Consider the following 26,393-nt stretch of genomic DNA (forward strand, 5'->3'; position numbering starts at 1 on the left):
TGGAAAATGTGTTGGCAAGACGTTGTGCATTTCTCAACAGATGGTAGCAAAGTCAGAATGTAAGAGCCTTTAGAGAGTTGACTGGAACGTGATGCAGTTATAAAAAACAATTTCAGTAATGTGCAAAAACAAAAAACACAGCACCCATCTCCATTTGCAATAATATATCTATACTGTTTAATATTGAAATGATTTCATTACGTTCTGCTGTGTTACAGACAGTAAACACTAGTCAATAATACAATAAAAGACAGAAAATACAGTCTAATGTTATTAGCACCTCTAGACACTATTGTCCTTGTACGGTTTTTAGTATTTTAATATAGCTGAACTTGACATCTACTGCCTACACATGGTCTTTGTACACCAGAGTTAACTAAGACATAGTGTTTACATTATGAAGAAGAGAATCAGTAAATAACAGTACACATGAATTAACACAGCGGCAGTATGATTAGGTATGGGAAATGTAGAGGGTATGTGGGTAATACATCTTTGAATTGGCATCGGTGCCTATTGTTATAATCACATATATATTTGCCCAAAAAGGGGGAAGTCACCACCAAACAAACTTCTGAGAACAGTCAACCAAACTTCAACATGCAGAGTAACCAACATTTTATGTTCTAGTTCATATGGAGCCCAGAAACTGACATGATGTAGTCACAGATTATCAAATACAACTGAACACATTTATAATAACAATATTGTCAGTTAAAATAATGAACTTTACTTTAATCTCAATTCACCATTTTAGAGGACTGCAGGCTAGTTAATTAGCTTAACTGGAAACCCTGGTGGCTAAACACACCAGCAATGTCAGCTAGCTGCACATAGCTGAAGCTAACCTTGGTTATACAACTATACCAGCCATTACACACAACTGTAATGATCAATATACTCTACTATATATATATATATACACACCTTAATGGTGTCTTATCACTTTATAAACTCTTGTGACGCTAAAGCATTTTAGCCAACAAGCTAACAAAAAAGGCTAAGCTAAGGCTAATTGGTATTAGCTAGCTAATAAAGCTAATTTTCTTCAAGGGTATATCTTTTGTCTTCATCACAGACCACAAAGTAATTGTCAGACTTTATATTCTATAATCCTGTATATGTGTGCGTGTGTGTTTTTAAGAAACAAAACAAAGCAAAAATACAAAAAGTAGCTTCTTGCTTTTAAATAGTATAAATTCTCAATGAATCAATTACTTGATTAAAATGTCTTGTTTTGCCCGACCAACCCAAAACTATTGAGTTTACTATCAAAGCAGACATAATAAAATATTCACATTTAAGAAGCTGAAACATGACAATTTTATAATTTCTCAAGATTAACCGATTATCAAAGTAGTTGTTGATACATTTTCTGTTACTCCATTCTAATCATTTAACAAACAATATTATTTCTTTAAGGAATTCAGTTATATTCATGATTTGTTTGGTAACCTTTTGTCGGTTTTGGGGCTCCATAAATTTGCACCCAAAATATGGTTAAAAAATGAACAAAAAAACGGCTCCTCCGTCCTTACAAAACAGCCAATTCTTTCATTTTCAAAAGAGTAACACATTTCTTTAAGTTCGTACATACACACAATACTTTCTCGACAATAGCTTCATGAATTCTTAGAAACTGCTACTAAAATAAAATGGCAATATTCCCAAAACTTTTCTTGAAGCTGAAGGCAACAGGATTAAATCCTTTTGGATACACACTCCGGCTTTAGCAGCTAAACCCCAAAACTAGAAGTCCCAGTAGAGACCCTACTTGGCAAACCCATGAGCACTCTGTTTTGCATAAACTGCCATGCTGAATGCTTCATTATGTGACATTTGCCTTGAGTGCGATGCAGAATGCTCAGTCACTGTGGTGTCTAGGCTGCTACTTCATCACTGACAAACCCTCATTTAACAACAAGGGCAGGTCCATCTTTTCCTAATCTAATACAAGCCTTTGGCTGCTAGCCTTAGTTCAGGATAATTTGACTATAAAAACACATTAAGCCTAGTTGCCTAGAATATAGGACTCCTAAAGACTGTGCAAAATGTCCCTTCTCAGTTTCCAGAATATCAGCTCTTCAGTCATTTAACTGTAGAATATTAAATCAGAAAAACATACACTTAAAGAGATCCAATGTTATATTCTTTTTAAGATTTGGGAGACATCAGTGCTTATAAATGTCTGTCTCTGATACATTCTTAATGTTGCTTTGCTGATGTCTCAGATGGGTTTATGTCTTGTTTGCAGCTGGATTAAGCGAGGACTTGTTCACTAAATTATCAAACAAAAGCTAAGGATTAACATTTGAATCCTGCTTGTAAGGTGGATTTAGAATGCCACACTTCCTCCGAAAGCCTTGTCATGAACTATACATGTAATTTAGTGTGAAAAGTGGGGTAAAACAAATAATCTGTTGTTTATAATATTATAAAGTTTGTTTGATTTATTATACCAGCAATTGATTAATACTGGTTTCGTAGAACATAACTTGTGTAGATTCTAATATAATATTTCGATATAGTAGGATTTCTTTTTGCTTCATTTTCCACATCCCTTTGGTCTAAATAAAACGTTAATTCACTTAACACCGGTCAAGGCAACATTTCTGGCAGGAATTGCATTTTTGAAATTTCCTATAATCTTATGCCATGGAAACATAAAAAAAAAGCACACCTGCCATCAGCAGATTTTGATTAATATAACTGCTACTGTATCAGCCTTCAAACCACACTAGCTTAACTGTAATATAAAGTGCTCGCAATAATAGATCTTTCTCATTACTCAATTGGCAACCGACAACTTCCTTTACATTTTCTCCTTGCATGAAATATAACAGTCACATATAAAAGCCCCTTCAATAGGAGCAAACTGGTAAGAGCTAAAACTAATTTCTCTTAATTTGGGTAGTGATTGGGGAACAAGCCAATCAGAAACAGCCATAGCTGTACTGTATGCATCATCAGGGAGTAGTCACAAATTATTGTTAAAAGAGCGTCTTTAGTGTCATACAGGAAGACTGAAACACAGAAACACCAGTATAGGGAGCAGGGTGAACCATAACTGACTCCTCTGCCACTTTTCCAACTTACTAACCACAAACTCTGCTCTGAATTTGAACAAATAATACAACAATTGACTGTAGTTCGTTAATCATTTAAGAGCGTCAATATCCACACGGTACGTTTAAGCGTAAAATGTATGCGTTCAGATTCAGCCGGCTGTGTGGAAATGTTTTTTTCATGACACAACTCTGCTATCTATTGCTCACCTTGTATCTGCAAACATGTTCCCCGTTTTGGGCTAGTGTGGCGATCAAATTCAAAGTGCATAAATCAGTAGTATTCACTACTATCCCTCCTCTTTTACCATCAGCCACAATCATCATCCATAACATAGAAACATTCAAATCCCTCAGAGTATAAGGCGAATACACAAAACTATAACCACAGTATCTCAGTATTGTCTCTTGGGCTAGTGCTTCTGAAAACGGTGATGAATACTTGATAAGTAACGTTACATTTGAGCCTTTCTAATGATCCAAAAGTACTAGGAGTGTCTCCAGGGATAAATAGAGATACACTGTGCACGATAATGTACTCTTAAGGGGGGCTTTTCTCTTTCTTTTGTGTAGCTAACAGAGTGCAATTTACTAAGCTACCACAAGAGAGCAACAGTCCGTATGTTTGTGAGACACTGCCTTAGTCCTCTCTCTGCCAACAATCAGAAGCCCCCCATCTACCAATGACTAGATCAATTCTTAGATGGGTATAACATTTTCGCAGTTACCTCATCAAACTGCCCAAATTGTGTAGCTAATTTCTGACCCTGGAGCTCCCTCCCCAGTAAGGCTAGATTGGAGTCATCAAAGCCAGAATATATATTCAACAATTTAACAGCTCTAGACTTTTCATTTAAAGGGCAGTCTCAAACTGGACCCTGTACAAAAGCAGCAAATCAAAGTAGAAAACGCGTGTTTGACACATGAAGAAACAAAAGAAAAAGTACCATTATCAAATAGCATCCGATGTGGCCCTAACCATTTAACCATGGCAGTTTAAATGATACATGTAACTGGGGGGAGATAAGAGACATAAGACTACACTAAGGTGCTCAAATTTTGTCTTTTAAATAAAACAATGAACAGCTTATTACATTTACAAAAGCTTATCCACAAATTCCAACATTCGGAAGTACCAGCCAAGACGCAACATGGGGGCACATTCAAATGACTCTCCAAATGTAAACATGAGGAATTAATCACAAGGAAGAAACATCTTAACAATATTTACAGGTTAACACTACACTACAAGAAGGCTATCTATAGATAAAGTGAGCGGGAGTGCATCAATAGTGCACAAGAGACTCTTTTTGGAGAATTAATTGATTGAAATGTCAGATTTAAAACTTAATATTTTGACATTTTGTGAAGTTGCTTTAGTTTTCTTGCAGAGAGTTAGCTGAGAAGATAGATACCACTCTCATATTTGTATGCTAAACATGAAGCTACAGCTGGCAGCCTGTTAGCTTAGCATTAAGAGATAAATAAACAGGGAGAAAACGCTAACCAAGCTTTGTCCAAAGGTAACAAAATCCATCTACCATCACCTTTTAAGCTCACTAATTAACATGTTAAATGTCTTTTGTTTAAACTGTACAGAAAAGTGTAAAAACATCAATTTCTAATCTCACAGGAAGCCAAGTCTGGCTAGCTAATAAAACAATGGGTTTTTGTTTTTTTCAAAGAATAAAACAACATTTAACGTGTCAATTATTGAGTTTTGGGTGCTGGTAGGTGAATTTCTTTTTTTCTTGTTTTTAACATTCAGACAGAATCAAGCTACTTTCCTCTGTTTCCAGCATTTGTGCTGGCTAACAAGCTAAGCTAAATTAAGCTGCTAGCTGTAGCTTCATATTTAACGGACAGACATGAGAGGGGTATCGATCTACCCATCCAACTCTCAGCAAGTAAGCAAATACGTGTATTTTACAAAATGTCAAACTATTTACTACTTTAAGAGAACAAGTTTTTACTGACAAGGGTTTGAATCTTTCAGTTCTACTCCAGTAGGTTTATGACAAACAATTGTCAAAAGTGCACATAGAGTCACAAATATTTAAGGGGTATTACTGCATATCCATAACTTTGATTTGATTCTGCAGATCACCTTTATAAGAAATTTATAATAGTGTTGTAATCATAAGAAGCCCTTTTTCGTGATGCGCTCTATTGTGCCAAAATTACTCACCGTCAGAGCTCTGAGAGTTTTAAGCATAAATGTTCATCATATACATCTTGATGAAATGTGCACACTTACGGAGCTACGTAATCCGTTTTTTGTGAATATTATTATCCCTACGCTACTGGTATTCTGCAAACTAATGACAAAGACCAGGTTTAGTTGGGAAATGTAAGTTAACATTAACATTAGATTTTAGACCCACAAATATACTGTAGGTCTGATTACATTAGCTTTTTACCAACAAGTCACAGAAAAGTGCGATATCGTCTCAGAGCCGAAACTACAGGAGAGGAGCGCTTAATGTAAGCAAAAGATGAGAGTCAACAAATTACTCTATCTCCTGAAAAGGGGGAAGCATTGTTTAGCTGAACGTAGATCCTCATCTCACGACTCACGCACACACACACACACACACACACACTGCATTGCATGGCCGACTCTCCACGCATCACAACTTCTCTCGCGTCCTTACACACTGACTGAACGTGCCACGAATAACACACTATCACAATTATAAAAATGGAGACAATTAGGAGTACATTTTAAATATCACTAGAGTTAAATGTAAGGTGCAGGATCGATTATAAATGCTGTATAACATTATCTAACTATAGCAGGTGAGCTAACAGGATTTGGTTATTGGCAATGCCATATACATGTATATGCTCAGACAAATCAGCATTTGGTTATTGCTGGGTCAGATCAGAACCACTCGCTACAACTTGGCAGAGAACGATCGAAACATTTATTTTTTTATAATTCTCATTATAGTGTGGTTCTCGCTTGACTTGTGACCCCCGTAGAGTGAGGATTTAGGAAACTCTTCCTTAGACTTTGTAAAAGATGCTACAATCAATGCATTGTGCAAGACTCTGGAGAGATGTGTGCGGGGGTGGAAAATCCCAAAAGAAACCAGAACAGAGTTGTGAAATTCATGAGGAGAGGCGTGGTGACGACACGTCCTACTGGACTCTGAGGTTATCTATTGTATTAAACGGAGTAAAAAATAACTATTTCTTATTGTGGTAGGTGTATGTGTGTTAGCCTTCAGTCAGTTTTTCCTCTCAGTGTAAATGTCACTGAGGCGCATCACTCTCCGGCTGCAGGAGTCCCCTTAAAAGCTCTAAGAAAAACAATAGTAACAAAAGTGCTTTCGATGCTACGGATGTTTGTTAGTTGTTGGAGTTCATCCTACCGGCAGAGAACAGGGGAGGTGGCGGGGGTAAATGAGGGGTGGGAGGCAGCCCCCCCATGGAGTGCAGCAGGGGAAGAGACAGCTGGGTGCCATGGAGGTGGTGTGGACTAGAGGCAGCAGCGGGTGTGGTCGCAGACGTGGCGGGGAGCGCCGCCCCCAGCTGCACCTGGCCAGAAGAGTCCGCGGCGGGCGAGGCCAGAGGCTGATGGAGGCCGAGGGGGTCGTTGCCGTCGTTAACCATGGGGTTGCTGACGCGGAAGCATTTCTCCCTGTGGGCCTTGAGCATGTTGGAGAAGCGGAAGCGCTGGCCGCACACCTCGCAGGGGTAGGGCTTCTCCCCGGTGTGGGTGCGGCGGTGGCGCTTCATGTTGGGCCGGCTCGTGAAGCTCTTCCCGCAGATCTCACAGATGTACGGCTTCTCTCCTGCGCAAAGAGGGACATGAAGAGCTGAACAATACGCCGCCTTAACACATTCAGTTTTTAACCACTAGTTGTGCTGTGGAGCAGGGTGGGACAGTGGGTCTCCATATTGTTTGTAATGTGACCTTAAAATTTGTCTGAAGTAGTACAAGAAGTGACTCACCAGTGTGTGTCTTCATGTGTTCGTCGAAGTACTGTTTCATGTTGAAGTCCTTTCCGCACCACTGGCACATGAACTGCTTGTGTCCGATGTGGATGCTCATGTGGGATCGCAGCTGATATTTGTACTGGAAGCGCTCACTGCAGTTCTGAAACGGCACACAGTGAACATTTTTACACAAAGTCTTTATCAGAAACGGTCACAAGAAGAGTTCTCGATGGATTTCATAAGTCTTTGCTTTAGAGGAATAGTTTGACATGGTACTGTAAATATGATGCTACGGTCAGCCAGCAGCAGGTAACTTAACTTTTGGACTGAGCTAGCTGTTTCCCCCTGTTTCCAGTCTTTGTGCTAAGCTAAGCTTAACTTTTCCCGGTTGTAGCTTTATATTTACTGTGCAGACATGAAAGTGGTAACAATCATGCGTAAGAAAGTGGATGAGTATATTGTGGCGTTGAGTGAGAATGAGGCCAGAAAGCGATAAACAAAAACAGTTTGACTACTTTACGGGGTTCCCAGTGTATAAAGACAGGTAAATGATAATGATTTCTCTTTGATCAACACATCTGGATCCCTGCCCGATCAAAAATCCTTAACTTTAACATGAGTATTTTACAAGCAACGGCCATAAAGAGACTAATTTAAATTAAATTACATTCCAGACACCAATCATTTCAGACATTACAGGTTTTAAACTGTTGGGTATCTCAGATGGAGTGAAACTCTTCATGTAAGTTAAGTGGAGAACAGCGTAAATGCGTATAATGTAAAAGGAGCTCAAACCTCACACTTGAAGGGTTTCTCTCCCGAGTGCTGCAGAGAGTGAACCTTCAGGGACATGCTGCGCTTGAACGACTTCCCGCACGTCTCACAGGTGAATGGCATGTCCTTCGTATGAGCTAAAGACACACACACACACACACACACACACACACACACACACACACACACACACACACACACACACACACACACACACACACACACACACACACACACACACACACACACACACACACACACACACACACACACACACACACACACACACACACACACACACACACACACACACACACACACACACACACACACACACACACACACACACACACACACACAATAATGGTTACTGGTATTCAATATTGAGCCACTTAATAGCAGCAGGGGGACAAATAAGCAAACTGCTACCTTTAAATAGCACTTAAAGAACACTGATGCTTTTTCATTGGCTAATTACGCTGCTAAGTACAATGGATGCGTCTCATCTGGTAAATAATCTATTTCCTCTGAAGTTTCCACATCGAACTCTCAAGTCACTCATTCAGCAGGAAGGATAAATAGGGCTTCATACGAGCCCTTCTCCTACCACTGAAACACATAATGACAGGGAGTCAGGCAAGTCTCTCTGGGAAATAAGATGCTTATCTCCCAAAAAAAAAAAAAGGAAGTGGAAAGCAACACCCAAAACAAATCGCGCTCAACAATCAGTGGGAAAGGAAGCCTGATGTAATAAACGGGAACAAAGCGACCGGACTGGGACCGCTGATGTCACTGCCACTCACCAACCATGTGCTTCCGGACGTGAGCCATGGTGTAAAACTTCTTCTCGCAGATCTCGCAGGAGAACTTCTTCTCGGCGTAGCCGTGGACGATCTTGTTATGCTCATGTAACGACCACAGCTTTTTGAAGGCCTTGCCACATGTTACACACTAAAGGGGGGGGGCAGAAGAGGGGGGAAAATATAGTTATTACTGGAGCTATTTGGACATCATCTGGAACAGCCTTTACAACCACAATACAAGTGTGTGAGCGCTCACAGACACTTGAGTGTTCGCTGGACCAAAAAGGCAATTAGAGTCAGTAGATTAAAGCAGCAAATGATCTTCAACACCACAGCAGGAGTCCAGCTGCTCACTGCAGAGTGCAGGTACTGAGACATAGCAGAATGTATTATTACTGCCAGTGGACTGTCTATGACGAGTATTTATATAGCTACATGTATGTAACTGTACATGCACTAATTATTGACTGAACAATACTTTCAAAGCGGAGAGAAAGCTGAGCTTCAACCATAACCAAAAGCAGAGGTTTGTGTCTGAAGTATTTAGTTTCACTGATATAGACTTTACTCTTGACCGTAGATGATGTAGGATCTTTAACCAAATATCAAAAGCATTTGTTATTTATTTGCCTCAACTTGGACTGATGTTTAAACCTTTAATAGGAAGATAGTATAACTACATATTGTCACCGCTGAATCAAAACACAAATTCTAAGTTTTTCCCCTAAAGCATGCAGTAAGTGAGTGTCTGCAGACTTTTGTGTCAAGCTCAGAGGTGAAGGAAGTATTCGGGTCCTTTACTCAAAGGTAGAATGAGCAGGATTTTCCAAAAAAAACAATGTAGAGACCGATACAAAAATAATCCTTCTCAATCATCACTTATGGTCCACTAAAAGTGTGTGGTGATGTCTGTATCTACAGAGATCTTCTGCTTGTATTTTCTCTTTTCTTTTCATTTTGCTGCGTTTGGGACGTTTCTGGGCATCGGCTTCTATAAGCAGGCATGCAACTAATTGAGTAATCAACTAATTCAGAAGCCCTTTTGTATGTGTTGCAGAATCTTAATTTGTAAAGTACTACCGGCAAGTAGTAAATTAGAAGCTGTCCAAATTATTTGCTGTGGCTCGTGAAGCGTGGCGACAGTAAGACGTGACCCAGATGAATGTGTCAGCACTTTTATGAACTCTGAGCTTCTTTCATCCTGCTAATGACAACATGTCAGAGGGTCACAGAGATTGTAGCGAGACATGGTCACAGCAGAAAGTGGCACCGGGAAATGTGTCCATCTTTACCTCCCACCTAACATTTTGGTTTCAGGATTGTATCATTAAGATTTATAATAAAGATTTTTACAGAAGAGAAAAAAAAAAAAAATCTAACTTGGTTGCTACCTGGATGCTCTTCTCACAGTCGGTCTGCTGGTGCAGCAGCAGCTCGCTCTCCAGCAGGAAGCGTTTCCCACAGTTGTTGCAGATCTGCATGCGGTTGTGAGTGACGTTCATGTGTTTTTCCAGGTACCAGCGGTTGTTGAAGACGCGAGGGCATTTCTTACATGGGAAATGTTGCTTCTCCTCCAGCCTCACCTTCTGGCCCAGGCCCTCTGCATCCAGCGTCCTCCTACCGCCCAGCCGCTGGTTGGCCAGCTTGGCCTCTGCCAGTGTCTGCCGCATGGAGGCGGTGGTACCCGCCATGGCATAGGCTCTGGTGCCCCGGCGGGTTCGATCCATCAAGGCCGGCTGCTCCAAGCCTGGAATGTTTAAGGTGTTCTCCTCCTCTTCCTCATCGTCCTCCTCGTCTTCCTCCTCGCTGCTCGGCCCCAGTATGTCCCCCCTCTTCAGCTCGTCGTCCTCCTCTTCTCCGCCCGTGTCGTCGATCTCCGCCTCGTCCTCCTCCCCTTCTTCTGAATCTCTCTCGTTGTCGTGGCAACAGCCAAACATGGCGGCCGCCTCCATGGCGCTTGCTGATTTGGTCTCCGGCCCCTTTGACACGTTGAGGGTCTGGTTGTTGAGGTTGACTTCAACAATGATCTGGTCTCTGTTGAAGGAGCCGTGGCTGTCGGCGGTCTTCGACTCCTCCCCGTTGCTCTCGACTTTGCACAGAGCGGCCACACCTGTACCAGCCCCGCCCCCTGACGCGTCCTTCTGGTAATACTGCTTCAGCTGGGAGGCCGTCTTGTCCGCCTCCTCCACTCTCACAGAGAACGGGCTGCTGCCGTCCCTCTTGTACAACCTCCCCAGCTCCGACTCCTGTTTGATCTCCGGGTAGAGCTGGCTGGAAGGCATCGCTACAGAAGCCAGGTCACCGCCACCGAGCCCTTTCTGACTGGCCATATCTGCGCAGGTGGTTCTCAGCGAGTGGCTGCTGATGAGGTCGCGACAGGAGGCTGCGATGTCGCTCATCTGAAGCAGGGCAGCTGCGTTGAGCACGTCGTGGACAGTGCGGCTGCTCACCAGCAGTTTGGAAGTGTAAATGAAGTTGAGGATCTGCTGCAGGCCCTGCGAGGTCAGGGCGTCCAGCGACAGGTCCACCCGCCGCAGCTGTTTGCTTTGTGCAAAAAGGGAGTGGAAGAAAGGGCTGTAGGCCGCCAGCACGCCCTTGTGGGCCGGGAAGGTGCTGTGCTGACGCACCAGAACGATGTCGACGTCGCACAGGTCAGGCTGGAAGAGGCGCTGCTCGTTCAGCCCGTCCATCAAACAGGTGAAGTGCAGAGCCACATCCTCCACCAGGGAGAACTCTGCAGAGGGGAAGTCTGTGGTCTTCTCCACTATGAGCTGGAGATGGGAGAGGAGAATGTGATGGAGGGAGAGAGACAGAGAGAAAAGTTAAGATGGAAAATATTATCATCAGTTAAAGCTTCAACATTTCCCATTAAAGCGTCACATGCTTTGTCTTCTTACATCACAAAACTTTGTCATTTCACAAAAACATGCGTATGTTGTCATAACATGATTGTTATTTCGATCACATAACATTTTCATTATTCTGTGATTTGATCTCAACCTAGAGGCATAGATCCATCATGAATTATTATCCTAAAGTAGTTATTATACAGTAGTGTTCTTCATGATTTTCAGTTTGTTAAGTGCACTGCACACAGTCATAGACTGCATGTACGCTGCACGATACGATATGAGAAAAATGAAAAGGTGTAACACTCAGCGCTCTGTACAAGGTCCTCAACTTCCCAAGGTGGGTTTATTTTAGCACAGGAAGGGCAGGGTTTCGATCCAGACGGGATGCGAGTGGGGACAGAGCAGCAAACACACACACACACACACACACACACACACACACACACACACACACACACACGAGATGTGCAATCATGCACAAAAACCACAAATGCGCAAACACACACACACAGCCAACGCAAACACAAACACATTGTCTGGTCTCTGCAAGGACTGACTGGTCTGCATTGGTATTCAGTGCCATCTCCCCCCCATTAGCCGGCTCTCTCAGCACACCCACTCACTACACCGTCCCTGTGGAACGGAGAATTATGCACAAGACAAAACACGTCCGGAGAAATAATTAGGGAAACCATGCCGGAATAAATACTAAGTAACCCTGCAAACAATTAATGGAATTTATCATTCTAGGCGTCTCTCGGAGGCAGAATAGGACAAGTACTAATATAAACCTTGTTTTGGCTGGAGATGATATAGCTGTGAGCCATAATTACATCTCTACATCTCTTATTGTTCAGTATTTACAATAATGCATGTGCAGGACAAGACGCACACAAGAAAGAAGAAAGAAAAGGGCAAGATATTAAATAATAATTTTAGGACAGCAACTATTATGGCATTTATTGAAAAACTCTGTAATAAATGAGTACGAATCACATTGCTGCCCAACATATTTTCTCTTTAAGATCAATGAAATGACTTCTCATTGTTAAAGCTGGATAATAGATTTGCATTTGGTCCTAACCTTCAAAATCTGGCCTGTTTGAAGAATTCAATTATGGAAGTGTTAGATTTATTCATAGTTTTGAGCGGCTAAATTGGACTCTGAGCCAGAGAGGAGTGGAGTTCGGGTTATTTCTCCCCGTGCAAGGCTACAGACGTCGCCCAAGGGCGAAATGCTGCAGCCTTAATCAGATCAAGTGTAAGTTGCAGACTGGAAGTTATGCGGCTTCAGCGATAATAATCTGCATCTTCTTCTGAGATTCAAATAGGACAACGCTGTCAAAGACTAAATTCTATAGGATGAAGAATATCGTTAGCTTAGCGTCAAATTAAAGGAACCAATTATATTTTTAAGGTATGACGACGGGTGTATTTTCATAACGTTACATTAAATTGTAGATTTCGTTCACATTACTTTAAACAAAACAACTTGCATGCACATAATATTTTTTGGGAGAAATTATTACCAAGCAAAGAACAAATACATTTGAGCAAACAACAATCCTTTTCTATCATTAGCCTACCCTAATAATCTGTCTCAACCTAGAATACAAGAACAATGGTGCTTCTTTATTTCCATGTCTTGTGAGGATGCTAACTTTTAGCCCGGGACATGTAGCTTTAGCGGCAGGCTTGGTGATCTCATACTTCCGTATAGGCGACGACCAGCACAATACAACATCTATTTTGATTTCATGATAGCTTTAATGATAATTAGCTATCTAGCTACAGTTTAGCTGACAGTTGACACCTAGAAATAATTATCGGGTTGGAAGTTAGCCAACTAGCTTAGCAAATGTTTCTCTGGCAGAAACTAGCTCGCTACCAAAACAACGAGACTGCATGCTAATCGAGTGGAGACTGATTTACAAACTTAAATTATAACTACTTCCCATTCTGAAAGTGCTACCTCACTACCCAGTAATCAATTATCCGACTAGCAATCAGATTGGAGATGAAAAAGCCAATCACAAATGATCTACTTTATTCTACGATTGACTGAAATTTAACACTACAAAACATAATTCATGCGCTTGCGAAAAACCTTTTTATATGCTTGATATGTTCAATCGAGTGCTCAGAGTTAAGGCATAACTATAATTCCATAATGCAGAGATTGCCCCTTTTAAACAATAATAAACTGCACTGTATATTTCTACTGCAAAAACAGTCAAATACTGCTGAATGTAGGAGATTGAGGGGTTTCAATCAGTGGATGATTGTGTTATTTTCATCATTAAAACTATTTAATCCAATAGCAGATAGTTGTAGCTACCATGCAGCTGCGTCTGTCACAATACACAATAAAGACAAAGGCATCTTGTTTCATTTCATCACATCACAAACAGCGCTGTAGCAAACAAATTAAGTGAGTACTTTGCAATTGAAGACCACATCCGACTCCCTCGATATTTGTCTGTTATTATCTCCCCCCCCCCCCCCCCCCTTCTCTCTCACTTTCCTTGGAAATGTCAGGGAGAGAGCTTGTTTGCCGTCATTAGATGGAGCGCCACCTTTAACCAGTCTCCCACTACATTATTCATATCTGGCCCGACCTGTGACAAACACCAGCGTGGGGGATTACTGACGCACCCAACAAGAGGTGTCATTTAAACGCGCTTCAATCAAAAGCTCCCTTCACACTCACTTAATCTGGCAAACACAACATGTGAGGGGATCCTCTTGCATTGTACTCCGTACGTCTTGTTGCACACGGCAACTCTCAAGGTTCATGTCTTTTCATTCAATAGCAATATAATTTAAATATATAATCTATGCAATATGTACTGCAGGAAATGTACTGTGCCCTTTACATGTTATAGAAAATGACAGTTCTGCTAGTAAATAAGTAAACATGAAAAACAGTATTTATGCCATAAAGTGGTCTTCACCGTGTTCAATACACTACCTGAACAGTTTGACGACTTCCTGAGAAAACGATCTCACCACAAGGTCTATTTAGTTGCTGTTCTGGAGCTTTGGATCTTGTGACATGGTCTTCAACAGCAGATATTATTCACTGATCAAATGCGTGCTTCTTCGTTGCTTGTTGTTCCCCATTCAAAAATCATACTAATTGGGCGGATGAATGCGCTCTAAGTGATCGTCACAATTACTCTGAAAGGTCACAACCGACACCAGCCAAATCTAGCCATCCATTGTTTAACTGCTCTAATGGTGTCAGACATCATTTGCCCAGCTTTTTGGGAAGATAATTAAGGCATCTAAAAAATAAAAAAAATTTAAATTAAAAGTTTCAAACTTTGAAACTACTTTACCACTAATCCAGTTTTGATGAAGCTGTGATGAAGGATTACTGCTTAGCTCAAGAGGAGGCTGCTTCATTCAAGTAATGAAAAAGAAAACTTTTGGCTAATTATTGCTGTTGAATAGCTGTTGCTTTAGCTGTATTCAGTGATGGTCAGAGTCAGAGGCGCATGTCAAGCTCACAGTCAATGTGTAGATCAAAGCGTGCGATAGAAAAGTATAGTTGGTGAATCGTCGGCCAGCTCAGCCATGTCAGGGTCGCTGGTATGCACTTGGCAGAGGCTCAGACTCATGGACCTGAGCCAGACAGAGCCGAGCCCAACAATAAAATCCCTCTTTCTAATTTGACTTTACTGGTGAGAATGGCCTTTTCCTCCCACACCTTTGCACTAGACGGCCCATGTGGATTTACTGCTCTGTAAAGTTTACATCTCCATCACCGGAGGCTGTGCTGTGCCCTCCGCAGAGCTGCCATTTTAAAAATCTGTTCACTGTAATGTAGTTGACTGTGGGGCCACCTGTAACAGCAGCCTTGGCAAAAGTGTTCATTCCTTTCAATGTTTCTCTTGAGTTAAAATAAAGCTAACATTTCCCTAAAATGCTCCTATTCTGCTACTATTTTGCAACCCGCCATGTAAGACGGCAGATTTATGAGCAGAGAACTAAACAGCATCTACCTCGACTGTCTTGTTTGACTGCTTGCTGAGGTGAACAGACTGATCCATTAGCGGGGGCCAATGTCAGAGCACAGCACCGAGTCGTGGACACATCAATAGTGCGAGGGAGGACAGGTTGCATTCAGGCAGGAGGGAGTCCCAGGGGGAAAACACAGCGGGGGTTAAAGCTTTCTCTAAGCCTGCAAACACACCGCTCAGAGTGAACTCAGTGTCCTCTCACATCACCTTCTTTAAGTTAGTTTAACAAACATCTGTGGGCAATACAGACAAAAAACACGCTTCCAAACTATTTGAAAACCAAAATTATATATGGAATAAAACAAGTTCAAGGAGAACAAAAAAATATTGGGCAAATGTAATATTACTGCAAGTTAAATCGCATTACAACGACATCATTTTGTTGTGTTATTGTCCAAATAAATGACTTGGACTAAGACTGTGGCTTAATGCATAACAGAATTGCTTTGAACATCAATTTGATGATCATTTCATGTGTGATTTTGCATAAATATACCGCAGTAATTTAAATAGATATTGGAAAATATTGTTTTTGTCACAATGATGTCCACCATATGGCCCAGCACTAACCTCAATTATTATTTGACAAAAATAAATGTATCACAAGGTCCAATTACTTGTTTTGTCCCGGCGCTTTGGAAAAACTCAACATTTGAAGTTATGTGATAACAAGTAAACCATCATTATTTTGTTTAGTAGTCAAATTAGAGATGATTATTTTCATTATTGATTTATTTGTTGAATATTTATCGGATTAATCAATTAAAGTTTTTGTCTACCAGATGTCAGGACAATTGTGAAAAACGACCATCACAAATTCCCAGCGCACATATTGTTTGTTTTGCCCAACGACAGCCCCAAACCTGCACATCTTTCCTTGTAGAAACTGGAACCAGAAATTGTTCAGCATTTTTGCTTAATAAATGACTTCTATGCGACTATCCACATTTTTGATTTATTATTTTGTCAATCAACGGTTTTAGCACAAAATTCAACAGTCAAAAGTTGCTTTTATGGTTCTCTTAGACCAGAACTGAAACAATTAGTTTATTTAACTTCGTAGTCGATGCAAAGCAGTTCTTCCATTTCCATCAAAACTACTAAAAAACTAAGAAATTCTCAAGAAATTATTTCACAGGCATGTGCAACTTGCTGCCAGCCGAATGTCAAACTGTCCATATGCACAGTGAAGGCTCTACTTGGACATTACCACCGGGAATAAAAAGAGATCACCCATCCACGGTCATGAAGACAGCAATCCCGTGAGCTCAAGCTTCGGCCCCTCTTGTCACCCAGCGGGGAGGTGGGGTTGCGGGCTCTGCCACTGCCACCCACGGAGCCCTTCAACCTACAGTAAAGAGCACACTCAGCAGCCCTCTTCGCAGCGAGGCGTCCTGCTGAGGGGCTCGGGCGCAGGGCTCGACGTGACTGACACCCGGAGGAAGGAGAGTGGGCACCGTGTCAGGCCTCATCTCCCTCACTGGCACGGCCATGGTAGGAGAGCAGAACACACACAGATCCCTGACTCATCACCGGCGCAGACGAGAGCGAAGCATGACAGGCTCGAACACGGACTCTCCACAGAGAGATCGTCCAGTTAACAACAGCGAGTTTTGGCCTCACAGTAGCGTCAACGTGCTTTTGCGTGGCGGGATAAGGATCGGGTCACGAGTAAACACGACCACGCAGAACGAGACAAGGGCATGTCATTTCTGGCGGAGTCCAATCAGACAGCCATTAAAAAGTCATCTGGGTAATGACTGACACCGTGTCCTCTGTGTGCTCAGCAGACCTTCCCTGCTGCCGACGCCATACGACAGACCGGTTCAGTCCCAGAGAAGGCGAGCCAGAGAGGTGAATTCAGATTCTCCGGGTGAGAATCGTGGCTTGATAAGCGAAGGTGTTATTTGGTCTAGCATGCAGGCCGGGCAAGACCGGCATGGACGGAGAGCAGTCTGCCAAGTCGTCTCCATGCTGTCAGGTGTTTAGGTCCAGTCATGGATGGATGGATGGATTACTGAACAGGCCTATTGGGTGCAAGCCCAGGGGTCTCACGGGTCCCCTGGGCCAGGGCCTCCATTTACTGTAGAGTGACTGTCTGCATTTTTGGAGAAGCAAATCAAATGACACAGAAATGCAAAAAGGTAAAACAACCACAGAGACACAAAATGAACCCTAAGAGAAGCGAAATGACTCCAAAGAAAGATGCTAAACAACTCCAAAAAGATGCCAACGGACTTCAAAGTCACACAAAACAACCACAAAGAGATGCTAAATTACTGCAGAAAGATGCAATACGGCCACAAGAGAAGCACAACAGCTACAAAGAGAAGTAAAAACCACCACAAAGAGACGCAAAATGACTCCAAAAAGATGCAAAACAACCACAAACAGACGAAAACAGACTAAGTGACGCGCAAAGATGCACAAACCAAAGTCTTTTACTCTGGCTGTCTTGCTCCTGTGCAAGAGGGGTGGGGGGGCTTTTATATGTCTGTACTGGTCATAATCCATCCATGTGTCTAGTGGAAGATTTCTCCTCTGTCTGCAGTCTGCACTCCTCTCCTCTGCTCTCCTCTGCTCTCTAAATCCAATCAGCACAGAGACCCAGCACTGACCTTGAGGTAGAACAAGCACATACAGTAGCAGATGCACGAGCTCACCCACCCACACGTCTGCAACCCCCGACCGCCCGTGCAAGCGTATACCTGCATCACAATCGTGCATTTGTGCGCACGTCAGTAAACAGGAAATAAAGAAATCTGCCGTGTGTGTGTGAGGACGCTGCTGATGCATGCAAAGAGAGGATCTAAATGTGCCCGGACTCACATTATCCCGTTATCAAACATGTTGCTCCGAGGTAAGCCAGACTGGTGATATCACAAGAGGCAAGGGCTCACTTTTTAACAAGCCCGGCGGCGATCGTTACACGCCTACGATAAAAAAAAAAAAAAAAAAAAATCTAATAAAAATCAATGTTCAATGACTAAAGGGGGGAGCAACAGCAGCGGTCGGCAGCGTGTTCACTGCTGAGGTCAAACACTACACGGTCACATTAAAGTGGAGTTTAATACTCATCGGGATGACACTTTTTATCTGATAATCGTACTAAGACGGATAGTTACACCTCATGGTTAAGGGATTATATAATTCAGTAAATTAGTGGTGCACGGGATGCAGATTGGTGGAAAAATCAACCCTCAGATTATCCAAACTCTGTTTTATGAGAGACTCTCGGAAATCTGAATATAAAGCTAAACACTTGACTACATTGTGGTATAAACACACCTATTACCTGAACGTCTGGCTCTTTAGCTGCTAAATACTCCACTATGGTTCACCAGCTAGTCGCTTGCGTTGTCCGTCTGCTGTTTGGTGCTCCGCGGATAACAATCAGAGGGGTTTAAAGAATTATTTTTGCTGAAAATAAAACTATGAGAGCAGTGAAAGTAAACCCAAACAGTACAGTTGCGGGCTGTATAATTGAAACAGTTAGCTAAAAGATGCTACAGACCTCAGTAGAGATGAGGGGAGCTGCAGAGTCTGGTGATAAGTATGTTGTAAAAATATTGAATATAGCGATCATCCCCAAACATGCAAGTGCAATGCTAAATCACAGGAGTTGAGAGAAAATAACCTACTAAATAATCAATAATTAAAACGGATTGTAAATTAGTGATGAATTTTTGCCATCATGAAAAGGAAAAGTCATCAAAAGAACATCCATCACAAACCGAGCTGCCTCAAGGAGATGTCAGGTAAAATGTACAGCAGCACAATTTCAGATGTAAGGCAAATCCTAAATGACTTTAAAATGAGCTGCTAGTTTTTGCACTTCTCTCTTTCCACCACTTCAGCTAATTATTTTATTCCCCTCAGCCCATTAAAACATTTAACTTTCTTAACCACAGCATTCACTGCAATTAATAAAGACAATATTATCAGCATTAGTGCTGCTCTAATCCCAGACATCCAATCTCCCCTCCACACTGTGGGCTTTTCCCCCAGTCCTAATCAGCGTGGACTTGCCCCAGTCGTGCCCTGGTGGAGCTCTCCACCAGCGTTCACCTTTACATTTAAACGCATTTCCATCTATATGTTAATGCAACCACAGGTGACAAGTCAATCTACAACTGATACGCGTTTACCCGAGCATGAAATTGGGATGCACAAACAAAAATAAGGATGAGAACAGCATGAGCAGCATCTTAGCGACGTACAGTACATTAAAATTTAACAGCGTGAGCAGGATTGCCTCAGCTGCATGTTTGCCCTTTGAACATGGCGGACAACACAGTGCATTTTTTTTTTATCAGTTTGGTAAAGCTGGCGAAAGTGCATGCTGGCCAATCAGAAGTGATGTGAAAAAGGAGACATCAATCGGCGGTCGTCTGGAGTTGGGATGACTCTTGACGAGCAGTTGGGATTATCAAAAGGAGTTACTGGAGGCGGGTGTAAGGGGGGGGCGGCGATGAGGTTGGAGCGTCCACACTGAAGCTCTGCCAGGAAGTTTGTGGCTGGGAGAGGATGAGCTGAGTCAGGAAGCCTGGCCAAGAGAGCGGCCCGTGGTGCTGGCATCTCCTACTCACACACACGTTAAAACGCTTCACACACCACCGCTCCGCTGGAGTCACAACACACTGTTCACATGCACATGCGTGTGCACAACGGCGGGCGCACACACGCACACACACACACACACACACTCGCCTGCTGTGCTCGCATTCATCAGAAAACTCAGAGATGCGACGCCAAATACCTGTGGCACAACAAAGTGTGGAGGGCTGTACAAACAAGATACGTCTATTTGGTAAAATATCAAGAGGAGGAAAAAAAAAAAAAAGATCAGAAATTCTGATTTATCCAAATGTACGGCACAAAGGGCGAAAGATGCACCTTTGAAGTGATCTTCTCGAGACAAAAGATCATTTGTGATGTGTAGCAGCGAGCAGGTGCAGACATACCCGAGGGCAATTACACGGGATGAAACTGTGATATCTTCATTACCCCTTTTATAGCATGACACACAGAGAGAAGAGGCCAACGCAAGACTCTAAAGAGCCCCTTATCAGAGGAATCTCTCTGGTGTGTATGTGCGTGTGTGTGTGTGTGTGTGTGTGCACAGATGATATGTTTGATGAGAAGGTCAGAGAGGACGGAGAGGAAAAAGAGTTAGAGGAGGAGCATCGGCTTTCTATAGCCGCAACCAATCAATGGACGACAGAGAAACGGTGAATATGAGCTTAAAGGAATAGTTCCGACATTTTCGGGAATGTATTTTTGTTTCCCCATTGGAGAGTTGGACCAGACGATCGATACCACCACTCTCATCATAGCGGCACATTGAATATGGAGCTACAGCCGGCGACCATTAGCTTAGCTTAGCACAAAGACTGGAAACATTAACAAAAGCCACAAAACAGCTTGTACATTCGCTGGTTTACCGTGGTTATGTGCCAGACTACTTCTTGGCTGGGAGCAGTAACTTCCTGGAGAATTCGTCTGACATATAACTTACGCAAAACAGCAAATAGTTTGGCTTTTGTATGGATTTAACACACCACATTAGTGAGCTTTAGAGATGTTGGTATGCATATTTTGTTACCTTCAAACTAAGCCAGGCTAGCCGTTTCCCCATGTTTCCTGTCTTTATGCTAAGCTAACCAGCTGTAGCTTTAAATTTAATAGAGTGACAGGCTACCGATCTTCTTATCCAACTTTCTGCAAGAAATACAAGAGGTGAATTTCGCAAAATGTGAAACTATACATTTAAAAAAAGGTTTAAATCAGTGATTAGTTTTAGTTATTTCTAGATATTGTGATGGAAAAGGAGTATACTTTTCAAACTGATCTGTCCACATCTTTTCCAAACATTTGTGCATCTCTAAACCTCCTGCAGAGAAAGAATCTGCGTGTACAAACTAAACATTAAACAAATATTTATGATCACTATCAGATCAAACATCCCTTCTTTCCTGCTTGGCAATTCTCTGAAAACAGCATGAAAACTCATTCCCATCTGCTTTAAAGCTCCTCCTAAGTCTCTCTCTGGCCTGAATTCAGCTGAAAGCCATCAGAACACTTTAAACAGAAAACTCTCCCAATATCTTGAAAACGCCCGACGATGAAAGGCTAATCGAAATCCTCATATCAAGTTGTACCAAAAAGAAAGAGCTGGTTAGCCTCTATGATAATGGGGTTCAAAGTTATTTCTTTAAAAAAAAAGTGCCATAGGGGGTTAAAGTAGTTTCCTAAATGAAAAGACACAGATGCCAGCTGCTGGGAAACAATGAAAGTGTGGATTTATACAAAGAGTAAACTCAACCCCTGTAATTACTTGTGCCATTTTAACCAACAAGAACAAAAGAAAGCTTACATGAACTCAGTGACTTTGACCTTGCTCTCTGCAGCCGTGTCCACTGTTTCTTAATCTCAGGGGCATAAATTAGCAGCACCTACAGTGCAGTCCTGAGTTTCCAAGGAGAGCGGGGAGGGGGGGGGGGGGATGTCTGCTGGAGTTTGTTGCCGGGGCTCAGGAATTGCCGCACTTGTCACAAGGACTAAAGACAGTTTCCTCGCTCAGCACCCAGAGACAGTGACGCCTCAAAGTCAAGGGTGGGCAGGAATGCCCTGAATAGGCAGTTACGTAAAACTCACAGCACCCTGCGAGGATGCAGAAGGAGCTACTCGGGGGGGCCGCACCAGCCTAAACAGGGTGGGATGGTACAAAGTGTGCAGCGTAAACTATCGAAAGTGTGCATGGAAGTGACACAGATTTACATATTCACAAATCCACCAATTTAGGAGAAAAACAAAACAACAATCATTTGGATAAGAGAATGGAGGGATTACGAGACAATGGGCCTCTGGGCACCAAGACCCTCCTAGAGAAACACCCACAGACTGAAAGAGACAAAACGACTACAAGCAACGCTACCACATCGGTCACGCTGTTCACAAACTTGTTTCGAGTCCCTTTGTAGTCGTTTTGCATCACTTTGTACTTGCATCTCTATTTTTTTTTTACTTGTTTTGTCTTTTTGTGGATATTTTCTATATCTTTGTTGTTGTTTTATTGACTTTCCAACAACAAATGTGAAGAGTCACTTCATACAGACTGTCTGGTCCAAGGCCCACCTGACCCCTTGGCCTCAGTAATAATAACGGTTATGAATACTGTAGGCCTGTTCAGTAATCCATCCATGAATAAGGGAATGTATGGGTATGAAGCTATTGATAACGACACAATTAGCAGGAGACTAATCCGCTTTTGACGTCAACAAAGTAATTGCGGAAATTATCTGGGGCATGTTGACCAAAACAGTCAAAAGACACAATATCTCTGATCACCGGCGCATTGCCATTCACCCAGCACACTTTACACTTTGACTGTCACAGTTTATACTCTCATGCACGCACACACAAAAAAAACACTAAATAGAAGAAAAAAAGGGAAGAAAAACATACCAAAACCTCTCCCTCCCTCTTTGCTCCCACCAGAAGCCACCCAGCGAGCACCAGGGCTAACCCCACTGACCTGACCCAGATATTAACCCAAGCCTCCAGATGTGAACGCGCGCTGGGATTACTCCACCACTGCATCAAGCTCCACATGCTTTCCTAATGAGGCATCCTAATATGACCCTGGAGACAGAGCGGACTGTCTGCCTCTATATTCCCAGAACTCTGCCAGTCTGTCTGTGCAGAAGCATCTTCATCTAATGCGAGGGAAACAAACAAAAACAAATAATCATGGAGTCCGGTTGAAAATCACAACGGATATTCTGTAAAAGTGAAGAAAAAGAAGCTGAGACAAAAACACACCATAGTACTAAAACATGCAATAAAACAGACTATCACACGCTATGATTTAGACACTTCCGAGGATATTATTCTGACACCTCTGCCTGAGTGTCACCTGCAACAGAGTGAAGTTATGAAGAGTGACATCCAGTCCTCTCTTGGACAACACCGAGGATGCATGAACGTCAAAGCCTAGCAAACTTGTCCTGCACCGGCTGTTTGCAGGAGAGGAGTTTCCCTGCACGCCGTGTCTACATTTGCACCAGTCACGACCTGAGCACCCTTTTCTCTTTTTTTTTTTTTTTTTGCCTCCGATATGAAAGAATTTAACTCCTTCTCTGCATCAATGTAGCTATTGTAGCCATCGCATTCTTTCGGCAAGCTTCGATTTCCAAGTTGTGCCGTGTCGGCAAGTTACAAACTTCGGGACAGAAAGCGCAAAAAGACACACGGTGTGACAGCCCCGGCGGTGCGAACACACAACGAGGCACGAAGTGTGGCAAGTTTGATCGGCCTTGCTAAGTAGCTGAAATTTGCAAGAGATCAAAGAGGGACACACACACACACACACACAAAAAAATAAACAAAAAAAAAAAAAAATGCAGCGCTCTCCTCTGTAGCCTACCATTTTGATCCAGCGTTTCGAGGCTCAAAGGAGTCCCAGAATAACTCCTTCCGCACCAGTTTCCCCTCCGCCATGAAAATGACCGTTGAATTATCACATTTCTTCAGCTTTCTGCCTTATCCTCAATCTTTTTTTTTTTTTTGTACCCCCACCGTGCTGCTGTAGCGTTCAGACAGACAAAAATGCAGAGGCTGCTTTTGCAGAAGGAATTGGTGATTGGAGCTCGGGGATCATATGGGCTTTTTGTCAGACGGTTTTAAAGGGACACGGTACCGTTTAACGTGGAGTTGCGAGACAGGCGCATTTCTTTGTACTGGAGGCTACTTGGATGGATTTTTTTTCTTTTTTTTTTTTGGCGTGAGCAAGGAAAACTGTGGGAAGGACATGCAAAGCCATATGGCGCAAAACCTGGGTGCGCTTCCCTCTCAACTGTGCGCTCGGTGTGACGTCACATGTGCAGAGAGATGCGGAGGTCAGGACGTTCGTTCATTTCCCCATGTTGCAGAAGTCATTGTAACTTCGTTTACACACCACATATGGACACTGTGTTGTGCCAAATATCAGCCCGTCATAACTACTTTATCTCCAATTCTCCAAACGGATGTTTAATTTAAATGATTTACTCCCAATAGGAACATCAGGGCCCCACTAACCTCTTATTATGGTGCCCTGGGCCTAGTTGGTGATTTGGTTAACCATCATTTTTTCATCATATATGCATAGTATAAACTGTCATAATAAAGGTGTAACAATAATAAAATACTTATTATAGGCCCGTTAAGGCCCCTATGATTTCAGTTCATATTGTGTTTAAGTGGTGCATACTTATAAACCAAATTACTACAACCCAAAAGGGTTGCAACTAACAATTGTTTTAATTATTGCAGACTATCTTCTCGATTAATCTGATATTTTCTTCTGAAAATGGGGGAGAAATATCCATCACATTTTTCAAGAGACCAAGATCAAGTCTTCAAATGCCTTGTTCTGTTTTGAACAGCAGTCCAACACACAAAGATATTCAGTTCACCATGATATGTGCGAATGTGCTTGAAAAATGTCTCGAGCAATCAATTATGAGATAGTTGATTCATGTTCTTGCTTTGTGAGGGTCTGGAGCCCCCAGACCAGTTGCCCACGTCCAGCCTTGTCTTTAACCCCCCTGAAGGATCCCTGAACCCCATTGCTCACTCCTGAGTAGACTGCATGGAGTAGAAGTCAATACGCTCATAACAAGGTGGGAAAGAAATTGATTGTAACCTGGAGCCAGTCCCATTCATCACAACATGACAAAAATCTTCAAACTCATTTCACATGAAAAAGGTTTTTAAGGTAGTGTGTGGAAAACATGTTCAATATTTATGATGTACTGTTCAACTTTTCAGACCAGAGAAAATTGACTCGGAGATATTCTGTGGAAAACGACAGCAGGGTAACAATTTCTCCTCATGAAACCTGAGGCATTGAACTCAAATGAAGCTTTAACATTTTGAAAGGAGCCTGACAATCTTGAAATACATATTTTGAGCCGTGTACACTACTTGTTATTAAAAAAAGGTATTACAGGACATATTTTGTGAAGGAAACGTGATTTAAAGGTCAGGCACGAGGAAAAAATATGAATTAAAAATTAAGAAAAGCCTCTGCAGTAGAAGAAGCTCAAAGCCTTCTAGGCAAGATAAACAGGTTTTAATTAAATAAAACTATAAGTCACCTTTCAAAAAGAGATGTTTTCTCCTCAGATTGTTTCATTTGAGGCCCAAAGAATCGAAAGAATAAAGAGAAAATATACATCTATTAAGAAACTGAAATCATTTCCTTCCTAAAACAGTTTATCATCGTTTGATCTATTTGTCTTTCAAAGGTTAGAAACGGCTGCTTTATTTATAGGCTTGGTATTTTACTCTTCCTTGTTAAATACATGTAAAAAGTATTAAAAACTACTTTATATTACCTCTCCGTCAGCATCAAATCCATTCATCTCATCCACCTGTGCATCACATGATGTATTCTGACAGATGTGTATGAGCCATCCATACAGAACACGTCTGAACTGTAGACGTATTCACTTCTGCACTTCTGCACTTGCAGATAACAAATGGACAGTCGCTGAAGCAATTCAACAGGATCTGTATCCGCTGGACGGTTCTTGGTTACTACAGGATGCAGCTCACAGAAGTAAGAGACAGGAGCTCAGTTGTAAGTGTATGTAAATATTACTAAAGAGGGGACACGTTTTAAATGAGTTCTGAGTGTGAACAATAGTTTAATGGAGCCGTTTCACACTTTTTTCTTACTCCAATGAAGAGAGACATTATAGATGCAATAATCCGATTCTTCTATTACATGACATTTAATAGAAAAGTGAAAAGTGGACTCTATAATAAGACAACTACAATGATTATTTGGTAAGTGCATTTGTAGTGTTTGACATAATATAATGCATAAACTTAAATCTGCAGGGACGAAGACATTACAGTGCAGCTCACTGGATCGATCTC

General features: G+C 42.1%; 1 protein-coding gene across 1 annotated transcript; it reads right to left on the reverse strand.

The window, feature by feature from the left end:
- Positions 1–149: 149 nt before the first annotated feature.
- On the reverse strand, positions 150–24,999 carry zbtb47b (zinc finger and BTB domain containing 47b). Its single transcript, XM_076080410.1, has 6 exons — positions 23,893–24,999; positions 9,979–11,358; positions 8,588–8,735; positions 7,806–7,921; positions 7,026–7,170; positions 150–6,865 (listed from the first exon to the last, which is right to left on the reverse strand). The coding sequence occupies exons 1-6, from the start codon at positions 23,893–23,895 to the stop codon at positions 6,420–6,422; spliced, it is 2,238 nt and encodes a 745-aa protein (XP_075936525.1). The 5' UTR covers positions 23,896–24,999; the 3' UTR covers positions 150–6,419.
- Positions 25,000–26,393: the final 1,394 nt, after the last annotated feature.

The sequence above is a fragment of the Anarhichas minor genome, unplaced genomic scaffold, assembly GCF_050575085.1.
Source record: "Anarhichas minor isolate MPS153535 unplaced genomic scaffold, ASM5057508v1 ptg000074l, whole genome shotgun sequence".
Classification (NCBI taxonomy): Eukaryota; Metazoa; Chordata; class Actinopteri; order Perciformes; family Anarhichadidae; genus Anarhichas; species Anarhichas minor.